General features: G+C 42.7%; 5 protein-coding genes across 6 annotated transcripts; 1 reads left to right on the top strand and 4 right to left on the bottom strand.

The window, feature by feature from the left end:
• Nucleotides 1-26: 26 nt before the first annotated feature.
• LOC135343405 (uncharacterized) lies at nt 27-4,896 on the bottom strand. Its single transcript, XM_064540412.1, has 8 exons — nt 3,781-4,896; nt 3,522-3,609; nt 3,350-3,469; nt 2,967-3,086; nt 2,771-2,890; nt 1,693-2,588; nt 259-385; nt 27-189 (listed from the first exon to the last, which is right to left on the bottom strand). Exons 1-8 carry the CDS (start codon nt 4,809-4,811, stop codon nt 148-150), a joined length of 2,544 nt encoding a protein of 847 aa, XP_064396482.1. The 5' UTR covers nt 4,812-4,896; the 3' UTR covers nt 27-147.
• A 1,893-nt stretch (nt 4,897-6,789) lies between these two features.
• LOC135343424 (calcium load-activated calcium channel-like) lies at nt 6,790-8,384 on the top strand. Of its 2 annotated transcripts, none has more exons than XM_064540428.1 (5): nt 6,790-6,950; nt 7,039-7,116; nt 7,239-7,401; nt 7,637-7,781; nt 8,183-8,384. In XM_064540428.1, exons 1-5 carry the CDS (start codon nt 6,890-6,892, stop codon nt 8,261-8,263), a joined length of 528 nt encoding a protein of 175 aa, XP_064396498.1. In that variant the 5' UTR covers nt 6,790-6,889; the 3' UTR covers nt 8,264-8,384. The 2 variants fall into 2 exon arrangements, with proteins under 2 accessions (XP_064396498.1, XP_064396497.1); XM_064540427.1 differs by having other exon boundaries at nt 8,174-8,384.
• A 187-nt stretch (nt 8,385-8,571) lies between these two features.
• Nucleotides 8,572-13,191, bottom strand: LOC135342649 (uncharacterized). Its single transcript, XM_064539442.1, has 14 exons — nt 12,763-13,191; nt 12,585-12,674; nt 12,367-12,476; nt 12,115-12,296; nt 11,703-11,855; nt 11,365-11,595; nt 10,965-11,177; nt 10,481-10,526; nt 10,300-10,406; nt 10,129-10,201; nt 9,997-10,051; nt 9,617-9,720; nt 9,063-9,332; nt 8,572-8,806 (listed from the first exon to the last, which is right to left on the bottom strand). The coding sequence occupies exons 1-14, from the start codon at nt 12,828-12,830 to the stop codon at nt 8,724-8,726; spliced, it is 1,785 nt and encodes a 594-aa protein (XP_064395512.1). The 5' UTR covers nt 12,831-13,191; the 3' UTR covers nt 8,572-8,723.
• Nucleotides 13,192-13,336: 145 nt separating this feature from the next.
• LOC135342761 (F-box/SPRY domain-containing protein 1-like) lies at nt 13,337-14,373 on the bottom strand. Its single transcript, XM_064539611.1, has 2 exons — nt 13,701-14,373; nt 13,337-13,600 (listed from the first exon to the last, which is right to left on the bottom strand). Exons 1-2 carry the CDS (start codon nt 14,259-14,261, stop codon nt 13,409-13,411), a joined length of 753 nt encoding a protein of 250 aa, XP_064395681.1. The 5' UTR covers nt 14,262-14,373; the 3' UTR covers nt 13,337-13,408.
• A 1,103-nt stretch (nt 14,374-15,476) lies between these two features.
• Nucleotides 15,477-18,694, bottom strand: LOC135342784 (uncharacterized). Its single transcript, XM_064539644.1, has 5 exons — nt 18,335-18,694; nt 17,276-18,271; nt 16,076-17,214; nt 15,883-16,014; nt 15,477-15,789 (listed from the first exon to the last, which is right to left on the bottom strand). The coding sequence occupies exons 1-2, from the start codon at nt 18,426-18,428 to the stop codon at nt 17,811-17,813; spliced, it is 555 nt and encodes a 184-aa protein (XP_064395714.1). The 5' UTR covers nt 18,429-18,694; the 3' UTR covers nt 15,477-15,789; nt 15,883-16,014; nt 16,076-17,214; nt 17,276-17,810.
• Nucleotides 18,695-18,766: the final 72 nt, after the last annotated feature.

Below are 18,766 nucleotides of genomic sequence, written 5' to 3'. Positions count from 1 at the left end.
CCGTATCCCTCGTGCGGCTACGCCTCGAGGCATAATAATAATTATGATAATAAAAACCACAAAAACATGGTACCGTACAGTGCACGTACTCATAATACATGAATTATTGTTCAATATTGTCTGTGAGGTATATACTTTAATTTAGTTTCACGATGGTAGCGATGACTCTGTGCACTGGCTCGAGGTCTCCTGTAGTAATCACACAATGTAGTAAAAGTCAAAACAGCTCAGTTTTAGATAATCGATAAAAGAGCTCACATTGTTCTCTCTGGGGGGCATGATGTGGGGGATACTGTGGGGGGCGCTGTGGGGGGGCTTTATATTATTGTCTCTCCTCTTACGTATCTGACCGCTTGTCATGGAGACCACTCGACACAGGGCACTACTGTAGGGGCCGGGATGATATCATATTGGCTGTCATAATACATTAATCAATGATTTTGGGAATCTTTCAGTTGCCATAACTTGAATTCTGTGGATCGAAAGTCAAAATGTTTACGGTTTGTCTCAAAGCTTAGAAAGAGACCTTTCAAATGGTACCATCAAAGTTGATATTCGAGAGATAAAAGTACTTCTAATTTAGCCGTACCATGGATTATAGCCCATGGTCCGAGGCCGAAAAATGACAAATTAGGGCCGCAACGAAATTTTGGATTAAAACACATCATTTGAAAGGAATTTTTCTAAAAATCCTATGGCTGTTGAAAGACACCCCTCCATTTAATCAATGATTTTGGGAATCTTTCAGCTGCCATAACTTGAATTCTGTGAATCGAAAGTCAAAATTTTTATGGTTTTCTGAAAGCTTAGAAAGAGATCTTTCAAATGGTACGATAAAAATTGATATTCGAGAGATAAAAGTATTTTCCAATTTAGCCGTACCATGGATTATATATAGCCCATGGTCCAAGGCCGAAAAATGACAAATTAGGGCCGCGACGAAATTTTGGATTGAAACGCATCATTTGAAAAGAATTTTTCTAAGCTTTCAGAAAATCCTAAAATTGTTGACATTGGATCAACTGTACTCAAGTTATGGCTGTTAAAAGACCCCCCCCCTCCGTTTAATCAATGATTTTGGGAATCTTTCAGCTGCCATAACTTGAATTTTGTGGATCAAAAGTCAAAATTGTTATGGTCTGAAAGCTTAGAAAGAGATCTTCAAATGGTACGATCAAAATTGAAAATTGATATTCTAAAGATAAAAATATTTTCCAATTTATCCGTACCATTATCCAAGGCCGAAAAATGACAAATTAGGGCCGTGACGAAATTTTGGATTGAAACACATCATTTGAAAATAATTTTTTTAAGCTTTCAGAAAATCCTAACATTTTTGACATTGGATCAACTGTACTGAAGTTATGGCTGTTGAAAGACACCACCCCCCCCTCCGTTTAAACAAATAGAAAGAGACCTTTCAAATGATGTGTTTAATTAAATTCAAAACTTCGTCACGGCAATAATTTAGCATTTTTCGGCCTTGGACCATGGGCTATTATTATCCATGGTAAGGCCAAATTGGCAAATACTTTTTTCTCTCAAATAATGATACCATTTGAAAAGTTGTTTTCTTAGAAATTGGATCCACAGAATCCAAGTTATGGAACCTCAAAGAGATGCATGGATTTCCTTCCATATAATTATAACCCATGCAGGCTTTTTTGCCACAAAAGGACATTTGTAGCTCACTTGACGTCTCTGAGGTTGATCCATTGCTCCCATTCCTTGTCCTCCTCCTCCTCCTCCTCCTCAGACCCCTCACAGCTGGTGTCAGACCCCCCACAGCTGTTGTTAGACCCCCCACAGCTGGTGTCAGATCCCACACAGCTGCTCTGCGTGAGGTCCTCCAGTTCATCCCACATGCCACTTGAGGTAGTCGATATTACAGATGAGCATTGATTAGAGGGGCTCTCCCTGTGGGGTACAGGGCAGCTGGGCCGATGCGTGTGGGGAGTAATACTGGGAATGGATTCGTAGTCTGTTGTGCTCTCTGGGTCTGCATAACTGCCATTGTTCGTACTGAGTTCACTATCCGAAAACTGCCGAGGGGGTAGAGGTGGGGGCTGGGGGGAGCCCCTAAAACGGCCCCTTTTGATGGGAATATAGCGAGGATCGTCCATTTCTTCAGAGCTAGTATCTTGCGAGTTGTAAGTGTAGGGGAAGTAGAGGGTGGAGTCAGTAGGCGACAGTCGTTCCTCTGTAGTGTGGCTTGCGGGACTAGACCATTCTTCTGCCTCGCTCTCTTCTTGTTCGCTATAATGCTCTTGCAGTAGTATGGCTGCTGGGTTTTCAAACACGACTCTGGAGGAGTAGCAGACGGCACTATCGATGGGCGCTGCCACAAGTTGTTTTGGTTGTTTTTGCAGCGGCCATGACCCCATCTTGTTTCTCTTTGAAGCTGTGCGCTCAGGGGTAGCGTGAAATGGGGTGTGACAGTGACCCCCAGCAGTGGTAATAGTGTGGGGTCTTCTGGAACGATCCAATTTCCTCTTCTTATTCAATTGTTTTCTCTGCACTATCGCTAAGTGTTTAATTGCCCTGAGGCTTGCATCATTATCACCGAGGCCTTTCATAACATCAGCAAGCTGTATACATACAAAGAGATAATGTATTAATGTATTATTAGGGTAGGTACACAATGCAACTAGACAAAGATATCTATCCGAACAAAGTCACTATGTTGAGTTGTAAGCAACAAATTGCCTAAATGGTGCATGGTGGCCTATAAGACAAGGCTTGTTTGTGGTGGGTTAGATCGCTTAATTACCTTGCTGTAGTAGTTTTGAGCTTTCACTGTCTGTCCTGTCTCTTCATAGAGAGCTGCTAACGTGCTGAACCCTCTGACCTCTGCCCTCGAGTCACCATGCTGCACGGCCATACTCAAGTACTGGGGGAGAAAATCGTATAATTATAATTAATTTTATATAGTTGTTGGAAATTTTGTCGATGCTATTTTCATTTACCAGAGTGTGCCATTCGATTGCCTTGTGCAGGTTGTTGGTGAGCTCACAAGAGATGCCAAGGTTCAGTAGTGCTACCATCTCCACTTGATAGCACTCGACCATTTGAGACATCTCATAGCTCTGGATAACAGGCAAGCAAACACTTCATGGGACAGTAAGCACATGTGTGCTAATGGAATGCATAACAAACAGTGGCGTAGGAAGCAATTTCTCAATGAGTTTTTTGAATGGAAAAAAGTACGCCTATCTACACAGTGCAGCTTGATAAGTCATCTCTACTTATAATAGCCTAGAAAGATGGGGGAGCCCCCTCCCTTCCTACGCCACTGACAAATATTATGTACACATCACCTACAGTTAAATTAAGGTAATAATAAACTCACGAAATGATAGTACTCCATTGCTTCTTGCAGTTTCCCAGTTGCTCGGAAACAGTTACCAAGGTGACACAGTGTGTAGCATTCCGATACTTTGTCTCCAACAAACCGGACAATCTCCAAACGCTGTAAAAACAATCAGTCAATAACTTTTTAATCGGACAAATAAATGACCCACCTTGTTGTGACAGAAAACAGCGTGTGTATACTGTCTCAGCATTTCATAGCAGGAGCCTAGGTTGCCATAGGAATGGGACTGCTTCTCACTGTGCATCAGATATAGAGACTACAATAATTATACAGAAGGTTTCAGGTTGATTGATATGCTACTTAAGCTCTGAAAACAGGCTCTGATTCTGAAAAAACACCTTTTATAGCTAATATTTTGTTTGAAAATTGAAAATTTGGGCCTGTATAACTGAAGAGAGATAACTCACAGGTCTCCATAATGCTCCATGATGTCAATGTGCTGCTCAAAATAGGCCACAGCTCTATACAGGTTGGTGCGTAGGCTCTCTCCGGCCTGCTCCCTGAGGCCTTCCTTGAGGGAAGCTCGGTAGCTTTGGGTAGCCAACAACTTGGAGAGTGTTCCTAGGTTACTGCAAGCAGCCGCAACTCCAACATCATCGTGCAGCAGCTTAGAGTTCTCCAGGTATTGGATAAAGCATCTAGCTGCAAGTTTAAATAGCCCTTGCTTCGTGTACGATATGCCCAGTTTGCATTCAGTTGATGTCACTCCTTTGAAATCTTGTATTTTTCTGCAATATGTAAGATATCGGAGATAGTTATCAGAGGATTTCTTGTGTTGTTTCAGTTGCATATACACACCTCCCAGTAGAATCGAAACAAGTGCTTGCAGCCGTGGAAACTCGTTGGATTGTGGTATACATCGTTCGAGGTATTGTGTGGCTTTAACCAACTGTCCTCGATGTAAGTGTTTGTCTGCATTCTTGAGCAAGCCACACAGTGATGGATGCACCTCCTGCAGTTGCCTCATGATGGTGGCAAGAGGGCGGGTGGTGGTAGTGCTCTGGTGGGCCTGCCTATCGTCGTGGTAATGTTGGAGATGGTCTGCAGACTTCCAGAGAGAGTCAAACTCTCCCTCAACATGTCTTCCATAGCTGTGTTGAAGACTGATAGATTCTTCACGGATTAAACTCACTCCTCTAGTGTTGTCTTTTCGTTGAACTTCTTCTTGACTATTGTACAGCGCTGTATTCTGCAGCTCCAATGGTTGCTCTAGTGTCTTTGGATCAATGGAGCATGTCACATAGCCTGAGGAATAGCCCTGGGTGGAGATGTGCTGAGAGTTGACAACCGTAGCGTAACTGTTATCTTGAGACGCGAGGACTTGAGATGGCTCGTAACTGTCCAGTGTATATCGCAGCTCATCACTAGGGCCGCCTCTCTCCTTAGCAACCCTCGGTGGAGGAAGCTGCGGAGGGGATAGAATATAAGCTGTGGCCATTGATGATTGTGAGCTAGTTAGCTAGTACAAAATAGATTGTACAGTTCTACCAGTACAATAGTATTTAATCACAAATGTTTATGTTTTGAGCTGCAACTCAAGGGAGGCATTCTTCAAGGGTCATTGACATTGCAGGTTGTTTACCTGGTTCCATTCCACTGCGTCTCAAGTTACAGTGTACATGGCAGCCATGACAGCATCTCCCTGGAGGCCATGTGGGGGAGGGGCTGCTGCTCTAATTATGCGTGCACGAGCTTCTTAAACGAGCATGCTGACTATAAAAAGGCGTGCCCAGGACAGCTCCGACCGGATGCAACGGGAAAATGGCGAAAATGAAAAAATGAATTTACTTGAGTCTTGCAAAAGGCGCCCTTGACAGTATAATGCACATTCTTCACATTCTTACGGTCTTCTTTTGATACGCCTTCTTCCGCGCTCTCACGAGATAGTAGACATGACATAAACTTAAAACAAAAAATGGCTGTCAAAAGTTTATTTTTAAGAAGTGTTCTCAACCTCAGAAGAAGCCTACTGGGGTCCACAGGAGCTTTGGTTCGAGACTGAAGATACCAAGCAGGTCTTTGTTGATAGAATTGACAGTGCTAAGCGTTTAATTTTCTTGCTGCCAGAGGTTCATTGGCCTTGGAAAACATGAAGATTTGCAAACTGATGTTGTTGTTGAAGAAGGTAAATAGTCTAGTCTATAGTATAAAAGTAAGTAGTATATAGTATACAGTAATGTGACTTTATCAACCTACGAGTGCTTTTTAACATTAACATTTCATTTTACATGGATAAAGTAACGAAGTGAAGTGTTGAAAGTCTGTAGGGCCAGGGAACACCTAGTGGGTTCGGGTATCGTCCAAGCACCTCCTGAAGAACGGAAATTGATTGTACTACTATTGTAAGTTTTAAATATCGCACGGTGTTGTGGCTGTGGTGAAGTGTGGGGGACTAGTGACAAAATGGACGGGTGTTTTTTTCTGTTCAATTACTAGTGGGTCATCATGCTCATAGCCACCATGACATTTGTATAATAACCTTCATACATAGAGTCATTATTAATAACGTTCATCTTTTCTCAGGTCGCTTTGAAAGACTACCGTCGCTTGTTGACAGGACAGTGTTCTTGGCATCATATGTATATAGAAAATGTAAGTCTTATTACTGTATCAAGCAATAATTATATCGTTACCTCTCTGGCCTCTTTTCTGGAGGAAGACTCACTGCTAGGGGTTGGTAGTTCTATTATTCATTCCCACATTATTCCACATCCCATGTACTCGCAACTTTCATCAGGCCTACAGATGTTTATACTACTGACTCGACTGACCTGTATTTCCAAAACCTGCCTATTATTCTCACTAATGTTCCCATGATACCAGCATAAATCTTCCCCAAAATTATGCCAGCACTACCAACCCCTACCCGGGAGAGCTCTGCACCCCACTCTACAACTCTAAATGATAGCAAACATTTGTTTGATATACTGACATTAATTAATGCTGATATAAATTCTTTTTCAGAATCAATTTCGCCAAATTTCTACAATGCACAATGGCGTAGTCTCAAGTCTCAATGCCGTTTATTTATATGCAAGAAAGCAAGGAAAACTCTTTGGAAGAGTTCACTGGAGTAATGCTCACTGTAGCTAACCTGGAGCTGTATAGACATAGCCTTTTACTGTACCTACAGACCTACCTAAGCATTATTTATTTGTCAGCCATAATCATAAATTTTTATTTTTGTCTTTAGATTCTGGTAAAGAAGAAAACCCACCAGGAATGTATTCCCTCCCTTCTGTGTATTTTTTTAGTGTTCACGGTGTGTATGAATGGGTTCTGAGCGCTTTTGCGCAAGAGAAAAAAACAGCTTGTTACTAAGGCTTGAATTAAATTTTCGGGGTCAAAGGTCGCGTCCTGGGCAGCTCTTTTTATACTCAAAACTCGCTCCGGGATCCGGAAGTTGCTAATCCGGTAATTAAAGCCAACATGCTCGTTTAATTAGCTAGCGAAATATTGAACATAATAATTCTGACAGAAGAACTAGCAGCTCTCTATATTGCACTCAGCCAAATCATGTATGAGGATGCCTTTCTGATTGTCTTCATTGCCATGTGCACGGCATTCCTCTCTGAAGGTGAGTTGCATCAACTAGTCCAGCCAGCAATAACCCCCCTCCCACACACACACACACACCCACACCACCCCCACACACACCCACACAGGGATACTGTACCTGTTTGTGTACAGAACTGACAGCTACAAGAGATTAAAAGCCACAGTGGAGAAACAGAGCAAGAAACGTGAGTTAGCGACACAGTTGGACCGTTGGTATTCTTAAATATTAGTTCATCGTATTTATTAGACAGCCATCATTAATTCACTATCTGTGAGGTAATTCTTTACCCCCCCCGCCCACTTTCAGTTGAGAAGAAGAAGGAGCAGCTTGGTGAGGTGGCCTCCAAGAAGCTGGGTCGACAGGAAGAGCAACTCAAGACCAACAGTCGAGACCTGAACACGGTCAAGATGAAGTCAGCAGTGGCCATTGGTCTCACCTTCACAGCTCTCATGGGCATGTTCAACACCATGTGAGGAGGTAGTCTAGTACAGGGGAAGAAATATCGTAGTGCTTGGGAGGTACACTTGTATTGTATTGTCAGGAGATTGCTCTGAATATTGTGAATGAGGTGTAGTACAGTAATAGTATTGTAGTTGGACGATTTGTAAACTGTTCCATTGTTCGCTAGATCCATTCAGTGATTGTACACTGTACATATTAACAAGTGATTCCATTGTCTAGAGTCTCACTTTTTGTCTGTCCAGATTTGATGGCCGAGTGGTTGCTAAGCTACCATTTGAGCCCTTCTCTCTCCTCCAAGGCCTCTCCCATCGCACGCTAATGGGCAGTGACTTCACTGACTGCTCATTCATATTCCTTTACATCCTCTGCACCATGGCAGTCCGGGAGGTGAGCTGGCGGGCATGTGGTCTGGTGGTTCCACGGGCCCATAACTTAATTGAGCATAGAAAATACAATCAAGTTTATGATTTTTTAGCCCTTTGAAATGCGTATCTAATGATGTGTTTAGGTCAGTGATTATCGTATAGCAGGTAATTTTCGTGGGGTAAAAAATTCGTTTATCTGGAAAACGGTGGTTTTCGTGAGTAAACATTTTGTTGCCATACATTCCGGTAAGCCACGCCTACGTTAAAATTTTGTGGAGGTCAGCTTACCCACGAAAATAACGAATTTTTTACCCCACGAAAATTACCCGCTATACGGTACTTTTGTTTCGTAATACTTACATCAGCCACAATATCATTTTGTACATTGGTTCAACATTATCCTCTCCCTTGCAGAGTGTTCAGAAGATGCTTGGATTTGGTCTCTCGAGGACTGCCAACAAACTGGGGTCAGGAGGGTTCATGAGCGCACCACCGAGCAAGTGAACTCTGAACTCTCTTCAGCTAGGGTCTTATCTTTGTCAGTCTCTATATCAAGTCATGAATGAATAATTATATTTATAATGTGAACACATAATTTAATATTACAAGATTCTGCAAAGCTGAATGATAGAGTTTTCCGCTATACCTAATTATCAAAAAGTGGGTGGGCTGGTCTGTAGGTACGTCTTATCGTTATTTTTAACACCATGGAGGGCCGGATAATCGAGTTATACTGCACAATCATTCAATTCGTTGATAACCGCACCAACAGCCTAACACTGCCATGCACCCCCCTCCCCCCGTCTCAGAAATAATAATTATGATGATGAACATTTTGCTATACAATATTAAGTGTTAAAATTCTAGAATTGAAGCGCTAGCTTAGCTAGGCTAGTGTGATGAATGATTTGATCAGATCATAATAGTTAGGTCCTGCCTGTGGATTGTCCGTGCTCTTCTTGAGTCATGTTTTGTTTGAGATTTTGACAGGGCCATAAGATTCCTCCTGCTCCAGCTTGAGCTTGTTTATGGGTTGACTAGCTGCACCTACACACACAAGGGCACACACGTCTCCATGACAACATGTTGGACAATGTGCATGTATATAATATCATTTATAGCTTCAACGCTACTGCCCTAAAGGCTTCACTTCACTTGTAAAAGCGAAAAGCAAAAATGCTAGACTCAGAGTGTACAAAGGTATTGCTGATGAAGGGCTATACTGTAGTTAGTGGTTGACTCTAATAAGGTTTGCGAAGTGAACACACACCGAGCTAGCAGCTACAAATGCAGTCTTACTCACTTAGTAGTTTAAAGAATTTGGATGCTGCAGTTCTCTTGTCCATGACTCCAGGAGGTGCTATCTCAGTGAACAGAAGACTGCGGCTATCAATCAACCTCTCCACCATAGCATCAGTAAAATGGTCTATAGTGCTCCGATTGAGTGGTTGGGGGGTGGTGGCCAGCTCTGGTAGGTCCTTGGTAAAGGGTTGCTCTGGAGTGTTATCATTATCATCCATCATACCTCCTACATCAGCTTCCATACTGTCCGAGGGTGCGGGGGAGTGGACCCCTGCATGTGTGTGTGTGTGTGTGTGTGTGTGTGTGTGTGTGTGTGTGTGTGTGTGTGTGTGTGTGTGTGTGTGTGTGTGTGTGTGCATGTGTGTGTGTGTGTGTGTGTGTGTGTGTGTGTGTGTGTGTGTGTGTTTGTGTGTGTGGGGGGGGGTAGATAAAGAGATTTCCAGGCAGACACCTACAAGTCTGTACACCAAAGACAGTAGTGTGTACCACACACATTGTACAGAAGATGATTAACTACAATATCCTCACTCTCCCCACTAGGACACAATGGCTCACCAGAGTATGCAGTCTGAGAGTATGTGTATTCCTCAGCCTCCACGTCAGCTATAGGGGACAGTCCCCCGGGGTTCCTCGTTGTCTTCCCACCAGCAACAACCCTACTGTAGGAGAGAGAGACACATGTACAATGAGGGGAGGTACATATAGCATTACCGTTATAACTATAGACAAATAACAAACAGTCTATTGAGCAAATGAACAAGCCACAAATGAAAGAAATACACACTCTCCATATAAAAACACATAATTATGTCCTTAGGATTGTGTGTGTGTGTGTGTGTGTGTGTGTGGTGTGTGGGTGTGTGGGTGTGTGTGGTGTGTGGGTGTGTGTGTGTGTGTGTGGGTGTAGGTGTGGTGTGTGTGTGTGTGAGAGTTACCTCTTGCCAGGATGCAGTGATACAGAGTTCTTCAAGGAGCTGGTCAATCGAGATCCTGCGTTATAAGAGCAATATCAGTAATAAAATGATAATTATATCACAAAATAATACACTAGGCAGCCTCACACTTACTGGAGGCCTGGTCTGATTTCTGTGTCAGGTTGTCTTTCGATACTATCCTAGTCTTCTCCAGCTCAGACTGACTCTATAAAGGAAGAGAAAGGGGGACACACATCACACCATAGAGTACATCAATCCACACATATGCAGCAATCAACTAGAGTGAGTGTTTCCCTAGCTTACCAGAGGAGACGTGGGACTGATGTCAGTGGGAGGTGGAGGGTTGCTCATGGCTGCATCACTATCCCAGCCTCGGAGCAGCTTACAGAACTGTTTATCGTGAAACATCACTGTAGATATACAGACAGGTGGTGAGGGGTGAGAGGTGAGGGGTGAGGGTGGGTATGTAAACTAATGGACTCACTGTTGTTAATGCTGAAGAGTTCTTTATCAAACTTGGGTGCTGGCATCTGCAACAATACACACACACATTCAAGCACTGAGTGTGGGTGGCATTCACTTCATTCACCTTTATAGTACACAGTCAAAATACAGGGTACCTAGCGTTAAATAAATAATGAGTGGTCATAACGTTAATTTTTCCAAGTTTAGAGAGAGGCCTTTCAGATGATGTATTAATCAAAGTCTATTTTGGGGCTTTTTTGACAAATATTATGGTCTTTTTCGAAAGTGGGAAATTATGGCCCGCTCCAAATTTGAGGTTTGAGTATACCATCTGAACGAGCTCCTTCTAAGCTTTCAGAAAATCATTGAATTTGGACCATCAGAACTAACTCTAGTTACAGAGCCAACTCTATTGTTATGAACCTACAAGATTTCTTCTCTGGCATGGTGTACATACATACATACATACATACAGCTAATCCTACACGCATGAACAGACTGACCCCAGCTCTTGGTCCTGGTCTGATCTTGTAAGCATCTGTTATTAGCTCCGGGTTAGGATCATATTCACGCAGACGTATGTCTTTGTCAAACACTTGCTTCTTGAAGGGTACTTTGCGTCTCCTGTTCACCGGGATTGAGGGGGCAGTGAAGATACACTCGAGGGAAAACTGAGAGACCCCTCCTGGGGGTAGGGGGTCTTCAGATGCTCCTTTCTGTATGCGTAGTAGGTAGTCATTGAGTAATACCACACATGTACAAATATGAATAGGTCTCACTTGTGTTTAGCAGCTATAGTTCTCGGGTAACTAGAGATTTTGAGGATACAAATGATGTAATGTTGCTAACTCTAGTTAGCCAATGAAAAGCGGGATCTAACTATTATGTCACGCACACACTGACCTGGCGATCATATGGTACAATGCTGTTCTCTGATTGGTCGCTCTCTCCCCCTCCGAGATACTGGAAGGAGTTAGACACATTGTCCATCGTCTGGTCCTTACTCTTAGGCTTGGGATGAATGCTACCACTAGCTCTAGTCACTATGGCAATGTCAGGGAACTTAGCATCAGCATCAAAGAAGGCCATGCCACCATCACCAAAGCTGTCGTCAAGATCAGGCATCTGACCAAACTAGACACAGGGAAACAACAACTTATCACCATACACACTGTTATAATTATAATAATTAGTTCAAGCTTCTTAGTACACTGCAGAACAGAACAAGCAAGGCAGCTCACAATGTCCCGGGATTTGTCCGTGGAAATATCGGGTAGAGTGATGTCACGAGGGTCTGCTGTGTATGAGTCATCAACCTCCACATAGAGGGAGTCTTCTTGCCTACCAGCAGAGGCCATCAGAGGGTTGACCCTGAAGGTGAGGTAGTCGCCTTCCTGTAGTGATGGGAACAGTATAATCTTTGCAGGTACGATCTAGCTATATATTTAATTAAGAGGGGAAAATCAATTGTACAATAATTATTAATTATAGATACAGTCCATCGGTGTATAAGATACAACACTTGATAGACACCATCTTGATGGGAACAGCATAATCATTGCAGGTACAATCATACGCTGATTTGACCTAGCTACTTAATAAAGAGGGGATCAATAATTGCCTCTCCTTGTATGTAGGAACACCACACTCCACCTTGAGGTATGCATTCTTGAACATGTCAACACTGCTCTGGTTGAGCTGTAAGAGGCTGCTACATGCACTGTAGTCGAGGGATGGCAGGTCCACTTCACCAGGCCTGGACCGAGGTACGTCAATACTCCTAGAGGACGCTCTCTTCGTTTCTTCATATGCATCTTTCAAATCCTTAACATCTTCTGTATGCACATAGAAACATACATTTTGAATAGCCAGTAAGGAGAGTAATTACAGCACATGTGAGCTTACGTCTGAGCCAAGACCATCGTCGGTGGTGTAGTCTAGCTAACCCAAGCAGCAGCCCTGAAGCAATGTAAATGTTGATACTTCCATCACAGCACTTGCAACCTGTGAGCTTACTGTAGGGGGGGTGAGTGGGTGGGGGTGGGGGGGTGAGTGGGTGGGTGAGTGGGTGTGGGGGTATACACAATAATTATCACAATCGCAGCTTTTATAATGAGATTTACCAGCTGTCAATGAGGCTGAAGTTGACGTATTTTCTCCTGTTAAATTTCTTCTTAAACTTTGCATCGTAGCTACCGAATGTCCCAGCACTCCTACAGGAAGACATGGAATCAATTAACAGGATCTAGGAAGTCATGAAAGTGAGAGGAGGTGAAGGGGTTCAAATGTTGGTGGTCTCACCATAGTATCTTCAGTGGAGAGCCAGCCACCAGCACTAGGGCCAGTCCACTCTTACTCCTGGCTGCCATCTTGGACCTCAGCACACAGGGATAGAGTCTAGGGAAGAGTCTATAATCGGTTTATAGTAGTAGCTGCATGGGGCTGGGCCAGCTGCGCGAATATCCTGGGTACTGTGCGCAGAAAATGTCATGACGTCATACCGCGTGAATGCCTCTATCAATTTTGATTTCCCGCGGTTGTATTCGATTGTACCGTAAAAACTCTATTTAAAGCGACACTTTTAAATAATTACGTTTTGCAAAAGTGAAGTTTTAATGTACACAAAAAAATGAATTTATATGGTGCTATATGGGCGAAATGCCGAGGGTCACCTTAAATCGAGGTTTTACGGTATGTGTGTGGGAATCTCTATGCTCTACTTCTTTCAACTTGGATTTGAACCCTACCCTAACTGTTTCGCCTTCGACACTATGACGATGTGGATTTTGCCGACAATGATCAAGTCGAAGCTATACTGGTATCACCTACTACTTCAAAACTAAATATTGATTCCTTTTTCAAATTACCTCTGGACTATTCACTATTATACTAAAATGTATTAATTTGTTACACAAACTACTACACACACAAACACACAGTGAGTCAGTTATCCCGCTAGAGGATGGCCATGGTAGATGAGTGAGACCTCTGTGTTCCCATACACAACAGAGATGGCTGGAAACAGTTCCACTTCAGGCAGATCTCTAAATGCAACTCCTAAGTATTTGCCATCAACATCAAACGCTAGAGTTCTATTGTCCATGTCTACAATAAGTCCAATCGCTTGCTTCAGAGCCACCTACAATAATAAAAAAATGCATAATTTTGATCCAATTCAGTACAACAATTCAATAAAATTAATGACATTATATCAACATCCCCCCCCGGCCCCCGCCCACCTTAACTCCTGCTCCTTCCCTAGGATACTGTTCATACTCTTTTCCGTCATGTCTCAGTACATCCTTCGACAGATCCCAACCCCACGAATCCCCTGTCATACCCAACAACGGATGGTAGCCATTACGCTTGAGCTCAACGTTATGCGTGGCCAAACCAACAACTGCACTCGACCCAAACTTTGGGCCATGCCAAACTACTGTCCAATAATGTTGTCCACTGGAACAGCCTCTTCTCCCACGAGCTATGTCCGAAACTTGTGCCACTGGATTTCGATGAATTGTCACTTTGTTTGGCTTTATGTAGATATTGTCTGAGTGGTGTACAGAACTCCAACTGTTTTGATAGGCTGACAGTTTGTCTTTAGCTGTGACTAGGTTTCGTATGAGAGGATCTTCTTGAAACTCGTCTGGTGTTTCAATGCTCAACCTCTCCTCCCAGAAATGACTGCTAGGATAGAGTACGCCTGCCCATCTCACACACACACAACAGCAGGCACACAGGTCCCTCACTGACAGATAGGAGAAGATCTCACACAGAACAACTTCTGAAAGATGGCTCATGACTTTAATTTTGTTGTTGTTGACACACCCCTAGGCCCTAGCCTACAAGCCACGCCCAGGTATAATTTTATTTTTTGTATTGCGCATGCGCCTAGTAGGATACCGCAGACGCCACAGATTCAAAGTCCTCAGCTCAATGTCCGTAACAGTTAATTAAACTAAGGATACCTTAAAGGTAGATACTCCAATGTTATACACTAGCTGAGATAATTATTTAATAGTTCACGGTTTCTTCATTTACTGGCTAGATCTAGTTGTATCCAATTGCAAAGAGCTGAGCTCCACAATGGGCTCCAACGTCCCTGTCCACTGTCATGTAGATCCTACGATTGGAGGGCATGGGGAACCACATGTTGTCAGAGTTGGTGTTGACAGCATTTTGATAGTACGATAATAAGTAGAGGTACTTTTCAAAACGTTTATTACTCCCGTCCTGAGTAAATACTTTGAGGTGGAGGGTGATGCCAATATTAGCACCTCCACTACTTAGGATGGCATAGATGAGCACATTCTTTGCAGCTGATGGGATGACACTTGGGATGACGAAAGAGAAAGTATTAGGGTGTCGTAGGTTAGTACTTCCGATGCTAGTGATGGGTACAGAGGTCCAGGTGTTTCGGACAGTAGGGATGGCCACACTGGTGCCTTCACACAGAGCCTCCACTGCTTCTTTCAGTCCATTGAGCTTCTCTTGAACATTGCTGCATGAACCTAATATTAGACACATGTGTGTTAGTGACATTAAAAATTTTGCTGCAATTGATTGGCTCACTTTCATTAGTTGCAGAGGAGAGGGTCAGGTACAAAGCTGTGACCAGGAGGAGAGAAGTGGCAGTCTGGTAACTCATGTCTGACAAGCGAGTCATTGATCAGCGAATGTGTTTTGTGTGTGTTCCACTTCATTCCCTTTTATAGGCAATCATGTTTTGCTTATGAGTATAAGGAAAGGTTTTCTATTGCATGACCGGATGTTCCTGAAGAAGTGAAGTTGTACCCATACACCATTACACTGAACAGAGACAGGTTGATTACGCTATAGCTGTTTAGCTGTGGTAATAATTATTAGCAAGTATAGATGCTATTGGGAAGTCTTGTACTCTTGTGTTTACTACAACGACATGTACATGTTAATGAACACTTCCATGTCACTACATCGTCATGTAAAATAATGTAGACAGTTCGGAAACATGCACCAAGCCGATTATTTTGTTCACACTGGCATTGACTGACTGACTATTGATAATAATAATCGCAAGCGCTTTATTCTAATGCAGTCACCATATACAGTTCATTTCATGACTAGTTGTATCCAATTGCAAAGAGTGCGGAATGACAATTGGTACCAAGGTCCCTGTCCACTGTAATGTAGATCCTCCGATTGATAGGCATGGGGAACCACATGTTGTCAGAGTTGGTGTTGATGGCATTTTGATTCCAAGTTAACATGTAGAGGTAAAACGCTTGTTACTCCCGTCCTGAGTAAATACTTTGAGGTGGAGGGTGGTGCCAACGTTAGCTTGTCCGCAGCCTACGAAGGCATAAATGAGCACATTCTTTGCAGTTGATGGGATGACACTTGGGATAACGAACGAGAAAGTATTAGGGTGTCGTAGGTTAGTACCTCCGATGCTAGTGATGGGTACAGAGGTCCAGGTGTTTCGGACAGTAGGGATGGACACACTGGTACCTTCACACAGAGCCTCCACTGCTTCTTTCAGTCCATTGAGCTTCTCTTGAACATTGCTGCATGAACCTAATATTAGATACATGTGTGTTAGTGACAGTAATTATTGTGCTGCAATTGATTGGCTCACTTTCATCAGTTGCGAGGAGAGGGTCAGGTACAAAGCTGTGACCAGGAGGAGAGAAGTGGCAGTCTGGTAACTCATGTCTGACAAGTGAGTCATTATCAGCAAATGTGTTACGTGCTCCACTTCATTCTCTTCTTTTTATAGCCCAATCCTGCTTTTGAGGAGGGAAGATTTGCTGTTGACCGGATGTTCAAAAAAGGTGAAAGTTGTACCCATACCATTTTAACAGAGACAGGTTGATAATACGCTATAGTTGTTTGGCTGTGGTAATAATTATTAGCAAGTAGATGCTGCGGGAAGTCTTGTACTTGGTGTGCACTATACAACATGTACATGTTCAGTGAATATTTGCATGTATTTACATGTTATTACATGGTCATGCAAATTAATTTTCCCGGCTTTGGAAACATGCAGCAAAGTTTTTCAATGCAATGTAATTAAATGAGTACTGCACTGACTAACTGACTGACTGATCATGGACTGAACGATTAATATTTTGTGGTACACTGTAAAAAATGATTGAAAAAAAGTGCGGTGGACACACTAAAACCGTCGCATATTTGAAAAAGTGTGCTATATGCGACGGTTTTAGTGTGCTCACTGCACTTTTTTTTTTACAGTGTAATAATTATAGATAATAATTATACTCTTAATACAGTCACCAGTTTCTTCATTTCCTGATTAGTTATATCCAATTGCAAAGAGATCAGCTCTACAATTGGTACCAACGTCTCTGTCCACTGTTATGTAGATCCTACGATTGATAGGCATGGGGAACCACATGTTGTCAGAGTTGGTGTTGATGGCATTCTGATTCCAACTGAACATGTAGAGGTACTTTTCGAAACGCTTGTTACTCCCGTCCTGAGTAAATACCTTGAGGTGGAGCTCGGTGCCACGATTAGCAGTTCTGCAATGCATTAAAGCATAGATGAGCACATTCTTTGCAGCTGATGGGATGACACTTGGGATAACGAAAGAGAAAGTATTAGTGTGTCGTAGGTTAGTACTTCCGATGCTAGTGATGGGCACAGAGGTCCAGGTGTTTCGGACAGTAGGGATGGACACACTGGTGCCTTCACACAGAGCCTCCACTGCTTCTTTCAGTCCATTGAGCTTCTCTTGAACATTACTGCCTGAACCTAATATTAGACACATGTGTGTTAGTGACATTAATTATTGTGCTGCAATTGATTGGCTCACTTTCATTAGTTGCAGAGGAGAGGGTCAGGTACAAAGCTGTGACCAGGAGGAGAGAAGTGGCAGTCTGGTAACTCATGTCTGACAAGCGAGTCATTTATCAGCAACTGTGTTATGTGTGTACTCCACTTCATTCCCTTTTTATAGGCGTGTTTTGCTTTTGATTATATTGACCGGATGTTCCCGAAGAAGTGAAAGTTGTACCCATACACCATTACACTGAACAGAGACAGGTGAACGCTATGGCTGTTTAGTAAGAGTAGATGTTGTGGTATAGGTCTTGTAGTTTGTATTGTACTACAACAACATGTACATGTTCAGTGAATACTTGCGTGTATGTACTCGTTTATTGACATGATGGTCATGCAAATGTAATTTTGGTTGTTAATTCACTGTGTGTATTATGCATGTGCACTGACTGACTGATCACTGAGTTGTCTAATTATTATGTCTAATTATAGCAAAATGGCAAGAACATAGTGTACTATAGTTCTATAATTATACAGCAGTTCAAGGTTTCTTCACATTATTTTCCTGATTAATTGTATCCAATTGCATAGAGCTGAGCTTTGCAATTGGTACCAAGGTCCCTGTCCACTGTCATGTAGATCCTACGATTGGAGGGCATGGGGAACCACATGTTGTCAGAGTTGGTGTTGAAGGCAACCTGATTATAAGTTAACATGTAGAGGTATTTTTCAAAACGCTTGTTACTCCCGTCCTGAGTAAATATTTTGAGGTGGAGGGCGATGTAAACGTTAGCATGTCCGCAATGCATTACAGCATAAATGAGCACATTCTTTGCAGTTGATGGGATGACACTTGGGATAACGAAAGAGAAAGTATTAGGGTGTCGTAGGTCAGTACCTCCGATGCTAGTGATGGGCACAGAGGTCCAGGTGTTTCGGACAGTAGGGATGGCCACACTGGTGCCTTCACACAGAGCCTCCACTGCTTCTTTCAGTCCATTGAGCTTCTCTTGAACATTGCTGCATGAACCTAATATTAGATACATGTGTGTTAGTGACAGTAATTATATTGTGCTGCAATTGATTGGCTCACTTTCATTAGTTGCAGAGGAGAGGGTCAGGTACAAAGCTGTGACCAGGAGGAGAGAAGTGGCAGTCTGGTAACTCATGTCTGACAAGCGAATCATTTATCAGCAACTGTGTTATGTGTGTACTCCACTTCATTCCCTTTTTATAGGCAATCATGCTTTGCTTTTGAGTATAATTATAAGTATTGACCGGATGTTCCTGAACGAAGTAAAAGTTGCACCCATGCACCATTACACTGAACAGAGACAGGTTGATTACGCTATAGTTTGGCTGTGGTAATATTAGCAAGTAGATGCTGTGGGAAGTCTTGTACTTTGTGTTTACTACAACGACATGTACATGTTCAGTGAACACTTCCATGTCACTACATGGTCACGTAAGAGACAATTAACATCCACAGTTCTCTTAAGTGTTTTCCAGAATTATAAGCAGTAGA

This window comes from Halichondria panicea, chromosome 10 (assembly GCF_963675165.1).
Source record: "Halichondria panicea chromosome 10, odHalPani1.1, whole genome shotgun sequence".
In the NCBI taxonomy this organism is placed as follows: Eukaryota; Metazoa; Porifera; class Demospongiae; order Suberitida; family Halichondriidae; genus Halichondria; species Halichondria panicea.
The sequence above is the reverse complement of the archived record's forward strand: the minus strand, read 5'-3'. Positions and strand labels throughout refer to the sequence as shown.